Here is a 10,820-nt window from a genome sequence, read left to right as displayed (position 1 = left end):
TGGTTCTTGGACTCTGCCTCCCTGCCAGGTGGCTGTGACCCCTCGACATCCTTTGCATTTTTGGGAGCACATAAGAATGAAAGCAGCTGAAGAAGGGGATTGGAATTTGTTAGAGAAAATAGGTCTGCCTAGAAGGATGGGGATGACTGCTGCTGCTTCTGGTGGGCCTGTGGCTTTTCCTGTTTTCAAAGCTGCTCCTAATTCAGGACAACAAGACAGCCATCAGGTTTTTTTACAGAGGGTTGTACAGGACCTTCAGTCCAAAGTAGATTAGTATGGTGTTAACTCTTCGCAGGTGATGCACCGGATTCGTGTTCTAAGTGCTGATGTACTTGCACCTTAGGATAAAATATTGTTCACCTTGCTAGGATTCTGTTTCAGCCAGTGCAGTATGGTGTGTTTCAAGCTACCTGGAAGCAAAAGGCTGAAAGAGTAGCACTGGACAATATGCAGTTCCCTCAGCAGGATCCACATCACGCTGTGGGAGTTGATGCCTTGCTGGGCAATGGACCATTCTCTAACCTGGATTTGCAGGCAAGATGGGACCCCCTGGTTCTGGCACAGGCCCAGCAGCTGGGTATGAGTGCCTTGCTTAAAACAATGGAGATGTCAGCTCCTAAACCAAGGTATATTACCATCCAGCAAGGGGTGAAGGAACCTTTTCTGCAGTTTTTGGAGAGGGTTGCTGCAGCCCTTGAGAAGCAAGTTGAGGATGATAAATTGAGGTAAATTTTATGCAGACAGCTAGCACGAGAAAATGAGAATGACAATTGTAGGAGAATTATTGATTCTTTACCAGGAGAACCTTCGCTGTCTGATCTTGTAGTTGCTTGCTCAAAGGTCGGTTCGGTTGAATATAAAATGGCTGCTTTAGCAAGAGTCATGAAGTCCTCGCCCAGATGTTCTGCTTGTGAAGGATCAGGACATGTGAAGACCCAATGCCATCAAACTGCTGGACGAAGTGCACACTCTAGGGTAGTTTGGGCCAGTAAAGTGCCTTGTCATTGATGTGGTAACTTTGGCCATATTGCTAAATTTTGTAAGTTAAGGTCTTTTTCAGGCGGTCGACAAGCACAGGGAAACCGGAGGCAGAACGCGAAGGGGCGCGTGGAGACACAAATACCCCAACGGCAATCATGAGCCCTGCCAGCACTGCAAAGCTCTCCATTTGTGACCGATACACAGGGGCCACAAGAGGCTCGGCAGGGATTGATATACCGGTAGCTGACACAGTGACTGTTTTGACAAGGGGTATATGTAAAGTGCCTCTTGATGCTTATGGTCCTATAGGTCAAGGTTTGAGTGCTTTTTTTTTGATGGGAAGATCTGGTAGCACTATTGAAGATATTAATGTTCATTTGGGTCTTATTGATTCTGATTATGTGGGACAAATTCAGGCTATGGTGTCTGTTAGTGAACATCCTGTTGTCATTCAAAAAGGTACTTGTATTGCTCAACTCGTTCCTTTTATAAGTTCTGTTCCAACTGTAGTGGACCGGAGTCGTGGCACTGGAGGTTTTGGATCTACAGGACCACCTCAGGTTCTCTGGACTCAAAAGGTGACAGATGAGCATCCGGTAATACAATATTTGGTCACTGCTAAGGGATATCGCCCAGAAACTACAACAATATCAGGTCTACTTGACGCAGGAGCAGATGTAACTATAGTTTCACAGCTTGTTTGGTCTCCAACATGGACCCTCACTCAATCAACCTTTGGAGTTGTTGGGTTAGGTGGATCAACTGCTGGTGCTTTATCTGCAATCGCGATCACTGTAACACATCCGAAGGCCAACAAGCTAACATTAGACCATATGTTACTAATGCTCAGCCTAATTTATGGGTACGCAATTGTTTAACCCAATGGGGTGTTAAAATTACCACGGATTTTTAGTGGGGGCCACTGGGATGCAGGGCTTTAAACATCCGGTTCTGTCCTTGACATGGTTGACAGATGAGCCTGTCTGAATTGAGCAGTAGCCCCTGCCTACTGAAGAGCTTCTTGCCCTGCAAAGCTTAGTGAAAGAACAATTACTAGCTGGACATATTGAAAACTCATTTAGCCCATGGAATACACCTGTGTTTGTAATAAAGAAGAAATCTGGTAAGTGGAGACTTCTGCACGATTTGCAGCGGATAAACACGGTGATGGCCGCTATGGGTGCTTTACAATCAGGTCTCCCAACACCTACAATGATTCCATGAGGATGGGAAATAATTATAATTGATTTGAAAGATTGCTTTTTTACAATTCCATTGGCTGATCAGGATAAGGAAAAAATCGCCTTTACGGTGCCTTCTTTAAATCATGAGGAACCGGACCAAAGATACCAGTAGACTGTTTTGCCTCAAGGAATGAGAAATTCTCCGAGTATTTGTCAGTGGTTTGTGGCACAGGCTTTATCTATGGTCCGAGAGCAATTTAGCAACTCTTATTGCTATCATTATATGGATGATATCTTGTTGGCTTCTGAAAATAAACAACAATTGTTGGCTCTTGAAAAATGTGCTGTGAAAAATTTAGAGGCCTTTGGTTTGGTTATCGCTCCAGAGCAAGTCCAAAGACAGACGCCGTGGAAATATTTGGGGTTGATAATCACACAAATTGTGCCTCAACCTATAAAATTGGACATTGATATTAAAACTGCTGTTGACATGCAGAAATTGGTTGGTGCAATAGGTTGGCTTAGGCCATACTTGGGGATAACAAATCATCAACTGCAACCTTTGTATGACTTATTATTGGGGATAACTTCCTCTACTGATGAGAGACATTTGACCGCTGCAGCAAAAAAGGCTGTAGAAGAAGTTGAATTTGCCTTAATATCTAAATTTGTCACCAGGATAGATGTTTCTGTTGATGTGCAATTGTTGATTTTGAGAGATAATGAAATACCATGTGGATTGTTGTGTCAATGGAATGACAAATGGGAAGATAAATTGCATATTTTGGAGTGGGGATTTTTGTCTTTCAGGTCACGAAAAACCGCTCCAGGTCTGTATGAGCTTTTTGCAGACATTATCAATGGTCACAGACAATGCCATGAAAGCTTCGGTTGTGATCCTGTAACTATTCTCATACCAGTACAGCAATGGTATTTTGAGTGGTGTTTTCGAAATAATCACGAGCTGCAATCTGCTTTATCTTCCTTTACAGGTCAAATAGCATATCATTTACCATCTCATCCTATTTTGAATTTCACTAAGGAGATTCCTTTTCAGGGAAAACAACTTTGCTCTTCAGTACCAGTAGAAGGCACAACAGTTTTTACGGATGGATCTGGAAGAAATGGAAAGGCTGCTGTAGCCTGGAAGAAAGATGACCACTGGGAACATGAAGTAATGGTTCAACAAAGGTCTCCTCAGTTAATTGAACTTTGTGCCGTACTTTTGGCATTTACCTTACTTCCTAGCTCCGTAAATATAGCTACTGACTCTGTTTATGTTGCTAATTTAGTAAAGCAGTTGGATCAAGCTGTGTTGTACAATGTAAAAGGGAAACCATTATTTGTCATGTTGTTTAAATTGTTGACTGTTATTCGTAACCGAAAGCGTTCTTATTTTATTATGCATATTCGTAGCCATACATCGATACCTGGATTGTTTGTGTAGGGTAACACCTATGTGGATTCCCTTGTGGCTGCCTCAGCAGTAAAAACTGTGCCTGATGTGAACAGCAAGCTGTTCTATCTCACCAATTTTTTCATCAGGGTGCTCAGGCATTATGGCAGCAATTTAAATTATCACACAGTGAAGCAAAGTCAATTATTTCTTCTTGCCCTGATTGTCATATGTCTCATGTCTCACAATATTACGGCACTAATCCTAGAGGCTTACTCCCTTTGCAAGAATGGCAAACAGATGTTACAAAAATGCCTGAATTTGGCCATTTAAAGTATGTTCATGTCACAATTGACACCTTTTCTCATGCCATGGTTGCCTCAGCATTGGCAGGTGAAACAGCTCGGGATGTTATTTGTCATTTTTGCCACACCTTTTCCATCTTAGGCGCTCCATCACATGTAAAGACAGATAACAACCCGGTGTATGTTTCAAAGAAATTGCAAGTGTTTTTTCGTGCTTGGGGTGTTGGTCATTCTACTGGTATCCCTCATGCTTCGACAGGCCAAGCAATTATTGAGCGTGCTCATGGTGTGTTGAAGCACCAGGTGCAAAAACAAAAAGGGGGAATGCAGAAGGAATCGCCTCAAGTGAGATTAGACAAAGCCATTTATGTCTTAAACTTTTTGTGTCCTTTACCTGACTTACAAGTCTCTCCTATATTCTACCATTTTTTGTCTTTGAATTCAAAACAGCCAAACTTTAAGAAAGGTACTAAGGTTTGGGTAAAAGATTTAATTACGGGAAAATGGACTGGCCCAGTAGAATTAGTAACATGGGGAAAAGGATATGCATGTGTTTTAACAGAAAATGGCCCTTGATGGTCTCTGCCCGTTGTGTCAAACCTTATTTGGAGCACACAGAAAAGGACAGGATGAATGGTTCTACAGTGGGAACAAAATGAGCAGGTAATTGCATTGATTATTAGGTGGATGGAAGCATAGACCCTCAAGGACTGTGTGGTAAAGATGGTAATTCAAGACAGAGTAAGGATAGTTATAGGCTTACATCAAAATTCCAAAAGTCAAGTTAGCAGACGTCACTTTTGCTTCCTTTTCTTGAATTCTCTTATAGAGAGGTTGGTAGTAGTGAAAAGTGTGCCTTTTGCAGAGCACCAATGGTCCCAAAATAGGGGAATTTGATGTACCTAAGGGAGAAGTGTTGCTTTTGCATAGGGGTTGAACTAGTAGCTGAAGTCCACACTTGGAGCAACTAGGTTGGTTGCCCGTTATGATAGCAGCAACCAATTGCAAGGTTAAGTGGATGCTACTTAGTTCTGAGTGGTGACTAGGCAAATGACTTGGTCTCTGACTCTATGTGGGAGAAAGTTATTTGATTGGAGGTGAAAGTGTCATTCTGCTACAAATGTGTTATCTGGAAATTGAGAGGTCTGTAACGGTATTTGAAGATCTGTCTTTATGTGTTTTGTTTGTATATGAACCTTACGATTGTGAGGGTGTGTGTTGTGGAGTTGGTAGAAGTTGGTTATCTGTAAGTGAATAAAGAATGGATCCTCCATCTGCTTGGATTTTTGCAAGGGCACTGCAGAAGTCCTTAGCAGCTGTATTTGCTGGTCAAATACAAAAAGGGGGAATTGTTGGAAAGACATTCTGTGTTGTCCCTGGGAGCCAGCAGGGCCTCCTGAAGATAAGGAGAAGCCCTACATCTCTCCTGAAGGAACACCAAGGTCATTACCACAGAGACCAGAGAAGGAGAGAAAGCTGGGAGATATGGACTCTCGCTGGCTCAAGAGTGACGTGGCTCTCTGGGTGTCTACTGAGAACTTTGTTTCTTTTTTATGACCAATGGGCACTGTTTATGTGTTAGAGGGGTGTCAATATCTGGAGGAACTATAAAAGTTACGTTGGTTTAATAAAATTTTCTTTCGCCCTTCTGATGGAGTTGTGTATTACTATACTGTGTCGCGCTCTGCAGCGACACATTCGCACAGGGATCAAGCTTAACACCTTCAGAGTGGAGACCAAAGTCCCAGGGCTATCAGCTGCCAGGTTCCCACAGGTCCTCACACCAAAGGGTGGGGGGAAAAAGGCTTTAGGTGTGTGATGAAAATTCCTCTGGTTTGAGGCAGTTATCACCCACCCTCTACTAGGACCCCAAGATGCAGGGGCGCTTTGTCCCAGGCAAAGCTTATCCACAGCACAAAGAGTGCCATGGTCCATCAAAGGCACCCCAAAGGGGTCCCCCAGACCCTGCACTAGAACACTGCAGATGATGCAACAAATTCACAATGTTGCAAGGGACAGTGACCTCCTGCAAGGGAGGCACATGGGAATTCCCACCTGCCCAAAATGTATCTTAATGCACTGGATTCCATACTTTTCATTGTAGTGTGGCACAGTGCGGCGACGGTGGACACTCACCACCAAGAAGACCAGATGAAGGGGAGCAACAATACATTGTTGGGACCCCCAGAAAGGTGAAATGTTTCTACCTAACCCCTGTCACTCTCTTCCTGTCCCCCCACCCCTCACACACACTTTTCTTTTTCTTTCTTTCTCTTTCTTTCTTTCTTTCTTTCTTTCTTTCTTTCTTTCTTTCTTTCTTTCTTTCTTTCTTTCTTTCTTTCTCTTTTCTTTTCTTTTCTTTTCTTTTCTTTTCTTTTCTTTTCTTTTCTTTTCTTTTCTTTTCTTTTCTTTTCTTTTCTTTTCTTTTCTTTTCTTTTCTTTTCTTTTCTCTTTTCTTTTCTTTCTATCTCTCTCTCTCTCTCTTTTCCCTGCTTCCTTCTGCCACTTCCTTCCTTCCTTTCCTCTTCTACTATTAAATAAAATATATAGATTTTTTGGCACCAACATCTAACCCCATTTGGTTTTAATCTCATTTTTGGGTATGTTTTGAACCTTCAGATTCTTTCCATTTTATACACAGAGACTTAGTTTTCTTTGCTCTTCTGGGTTTAAACCAGATCATAACAGGACCCCAAAATAATGAGACATAGGGAAAAACCTGGGAGCTTAATCATTGCCACAGCAGGAAGGAAGAAGTCACAGTCTCCTGGCACAATCCAGTTCAAACTGAAAACCAGGGGAATAATGGGAGATGAGTGAGTGCAGCCATTGACACAGTGGTTCACTGTCTCCACTGGTGGGTTGCGCTGTCTCAGTGCAAAAACCAGAGGATCCAGCCAGGCAGAGGATACCAAAACCCACCAGCATGCAGGTGTTGAAGCTGCCAGTATTGAATTTGCACCACTGAGGATGGATGGAACAATGAAGGAGACCACCAGGAAGGATACAACTCTGGGATGCTGATTGAGAATCAAATTGCAAAAATTTGGTATAGTTTTGGTTAGGACTGGGTTGGAAGGTGAGGGGAGGATGAGGATGGGCAGTATGAAGAAAGCAGCAGTGGTAAAACTGAAGGTGAAAGGAGAAAGCAAACAGGTGGAGAACTTCCAACCCCATTTCAACAGGGCTGCAGAGGGCAAAGTCCAGTGTTGGCAGTAGGTGCCCAGCATGAGTTTCTCCTCTGGGAAGGTCCCCACCAGAGCCCCTCACTCAGCACAAGAGGAAGAAGAGGCTGTTTCCGAATGTTGAGCTCTTCCCCAGGGGCCCCCAATTCAACCAGCAGCCAGTGATGATGGAAGTCACCCCATGTTTCAGTCTGGGGAAACTAAGGGGTGAGGGAACCCTTAAGTTTCAGCTGCATAAGCTGGCACTGAGCTCCCAACGCTTTGGTGAGCAATGTACCCCCCACCAAGCATGGGAATCTTTGGCAATCCCTTAAAATGTTGATGGAGTAGTGGAGCATCACTGCCCCAAACCGTCTTTAACTCATTTACTCCCCTAAAACCATCTTTTTTGGTGGGTGTTCAAAGATTTTGTGTATACTTTCAAGCAGGGGAGGTGTTTAATAGCTCCTTGCACTTGGCTTGGCCAAAATGGGCATGGAGTTGGGAAGCCAGAGACAGGTTTTCTTGGGGCTGGCAATAAGCAGGGGCGGGGGGGGGGGAGAGTTAGGCTATGTTTTTGGGAAACAGAAGTGGATTTCAAGGGGCTAGGGCTGGGTTTGGGGGGCCTAGGGTGGGTTATGTTGGGCTGGAGATCTGGAGTTTGGGGATGTATCATGGGGTGCTCAGTTGGGTTTGGGAGACTAGGAGAGATTTTGGGGGCCTTGGATGGGTTTTGGGGAATTGGGGATAGATCTTGGGGGGCTTTAATGGGTTTTGGGGAACAAGGGACTGTGTTTAGAGGACTAGAAATTGGTTTTGGGAGACTGTGTATGGGTCATGGAGGACTTGGATGGATTTTGTTGGACCAGGGAAAGGGGTTAGGGGGTTGAAAATTAGTTTTCGAGGGGCTGGGATCCTTTCTGGGGGGACCAGGAATGTGTTATGCAGTTTGAGGATGAATTTGGGGACAACAGAGCTGGATTCGGGGGGGGCAGTGTTGGTTTGAGGGGGTTCCTCCACCCAGGTTGCTTCTGTTGTGACATCATGTGTTGTCATGGTGATGTTGGAACCTACAGTGTTGTGAGGCTGGGTTGGGACAGTTAGGTGTCTCCAGTCCCCACTGGATGCTGAGCTGGAGGATCCTGAGCCCCTGGTGAAGAGCCAACCCACCATGGTGACACTAGTGGTAGGTGCTGAGTGCTATGACATAATGGCCATGGTGGGGAAGGGGACTTTTGGACAGGTGATCCAGGGGAAGTGCAGGAGCACTGGGGAGATGGTGGCTATCAAGATCCTGAAGAACTGTGATCATGATGGCCAAATAGTGAAGAATGAACTGAGGCTGCTGCAGGCTTTGCGGGAGGGGGACACAAAGGACTCTCACATCATTCATTTCCTCGAGTCCTTCAGTGACACGGTCTGGACCTACCTGGTCTTCGAGCTGCTGCAGCAAAACCTCTTTGACTTCCAAAAGCAAAACAACTTCTCACCACTGCCAGTCCGACACATCCGAACCATCACAGCACAGGTGCTGGTGGCACTGGTCAAGCTGAAGGAGCTCTCCATCATCCACGCTGACCTTAAGCCAGAGAATATCATGCTAGTGGACCATGCACGCTATCCATTCCGCATCAAGCTTGTTGACTTTGGTTCAGCTATCCTCCTCCCTGAGGTGTGCCATGTCCAGGAGCCCTATATCCAAACTCGCTTCTACCGGGCACCAGAGATCTTGCTGGGGTTGCCCTTCTGCGAGAAGGTGGACATCTGGTCTTTGGGCTGTGTGATGGCCGAGCTTCACTTGGGTTGGCCACTCTACCCTGGCAACGACGAATATGACCAGGTATGCTACATCTGCTCTACCTTGGGGCTACCCCGGGGTGAGCTGCTCTGTGCTGCCCAAAAGACACAGTCCTTCTTCCAACGTGCGCCATGTTCCACTGGTACCTGGCAGCTCAAACCGCCAGGGAAGGTGATGGCAAAGCCGATGGAGAGGAGGGAACATATCTTTTCCTCACTGGATCAGTTGGCAGTGGTGAATGTCTGCCCGAGGCCTGATCCTGATCAGGAGGAGCTAGCCAAGCACTGTGATCTGTACAGGATGGTGGAGCTGGTCAAGAGGATGCTCACTTGGGACTCGCATGAGCGAATCACACCCAGTGCTGCCCTTCATCATCCCTTCTTCTCCATGAAGGAGGTGAAGCCCAGCTTTAAGGCCACCCAGTACTACCAGCTCAGTCAGGAAGACCTGAGGGCATCCTGTAAGGATTCCAGCATAGTCAAGATCTTCCCAGGCACAGAGAAAGGTGCCTTCATCCCTGCCAGCCAGGGAGGCATCCAGAAAGCCACTGCTCAGATGGATGGGCTCAGCCTGGCTGAGCCAGCTGGGGACACTGGTGACAAATGTCAGCAGGACATCTGTCAAGCCCCCAGTCTCGTCCACTGTGGAAGCCAATACTGTCAGCATCACCAGTGTCCCCAGATGGAGCCCACCAGGGGTCACTTGGCTGTGCCATGGTCTCCCAGCAAAATGAAATGGTACAGCCACTGGTATGGCAGCCCAGTTGGTGGCATCATGGAACAGAACCTGCCTGGAAGATGTTACAGCTCATCCTGTGCCAAGGTACAGGGAGGGGGCTCCTGGGCATGGGGAGTCTGGGACAAAGGGTGCTTGGGGTCCCTTACATACTTGGGTTTCCTGGTGCCACATGTCCCCGGGTGCCTGAGGTTCCCACAAAAAAGGAGGTAACACTCACCCTGTCCCCATGCTTTCCGCCCTGTTCCCCACCACAGAGAGCTCTGGTGATGTGGCGCAACCCCAAGCCTCCAGGGATTTGGAGAATGGGCTCCAGAGTCTGGGCTGGGATGCCCCTGCAGTACTCAGCATGCTCTTCCTACCACAGAGCCAGTGGCACTCCCAGCACCACTGAGATCCCACAGCAACCCTTGCATACACTCCAGCAATCCAGAGCTTGCAAGAGACCTTCTTCTTCCTCACCCTCAAGCACCCCAACCACCAAAACCCAGCGCCTTGCTGGTGGAGACCACAGTCAGGGCTGCAGTAGAACATACTGTGCCAGGTGCTACCGGCTATGTTTCTCACATTGATTTCCCAATAAATAGTTTTGCCAAAAAATGAGAATTTCAACTGATTATTTGCCAGGGGAGTTTGGTACTGCCAAGACTTGAGGGGTATCCCAGCTTCTCACCTGGGGCTGGCAGAGCACTTGGCAAAGGCCTGTCACTTTTCACCATTGCAGCACGGGGAACCCCCATCCTCAGGCTCAACAACAACATGAACTCCAGAAAACTTGGGTTTTCTGCTTTTTTTCCTGTAGCAGGGCATCTCACATCTCACAAAACTTATCTGTAGCTTGTTAACTTGTCAGATAGCTCAAACAGGGCAAGTTGTCTTGTATGAATTATTTTGGTGCCATGGGGTTAACATTAGTCTAGCATCTCCCAACTGCCAATAAACACATTACTGTTGAAGTGAAATTTAGCAAGATAAGCTGCATTTCTGACTGACAGACACTTCACAAAGTATAAAAGCTACTTTCACAAAGCAAAAATCTGCACATTTTTCTGGAAATGTGTGTAGTTTCTCTCCATATCTGGGATGCCTGCTTTTCAATTACTCCCCTGGAGGCTGAGTAAAAGAACTCTGTGTACATAATCATCATCTCGGTAGCAAGTTACATTTGACTCCTAATCAGTACTATTTCTTTTACTAGCTTTAATATAGATACCTTAATATTGTGCACTATTCGATATAATATACTAGTAGTTCCTT

The 10,820-nt window shown here is 45.8% G+C and overlaps 1 protein-coding gene across 1 annotated transcript; it reads left to right on the top strand.

Moving 5' to 3' along the window:
* Positions 1 to 8,201: 8,201 nt before the first annotated feature.
* HIPK4 (homeodomain interacting protein kinase 4) lies at positions 8,202 to 10,216 on the top strand. Its single transcript, XM_074558292.1, has 2 exons — positions 8,202 to 9,423; positions 10,191 to 10,216. Exons 1-2 carry the CDS (start codon positions 8,202 to 8,204, stop codon positions 10,214 to 10,216), a joined length of 1,248 nt encoding a protein of 415 aa, XP_074414393.1.
* Positions 10,217 to 10,820: the final 604 nt, after the last annotated feature.

Source organism: Zonotrichia albicollis, chromosome 25 (assembly GCF_047830755.1).
Source record: "Zonotrichia albicollis isolate bZonAlb1 chromosome 25, bZonAlb1.hap1, whole genome shotgun sequence".
Taxonomy (NCBI): Eukaryota; Metazoa; Chordata; class Aves; order Passeriformes; family Passerellidae; genus Zonotrichia; species Zonotrichia albicollis.
The sequence above is the reverse complement of the archived record's forward strand: the minus strand, read 5'-3'. Positions and strand labels throughout refer to the sequence as shown.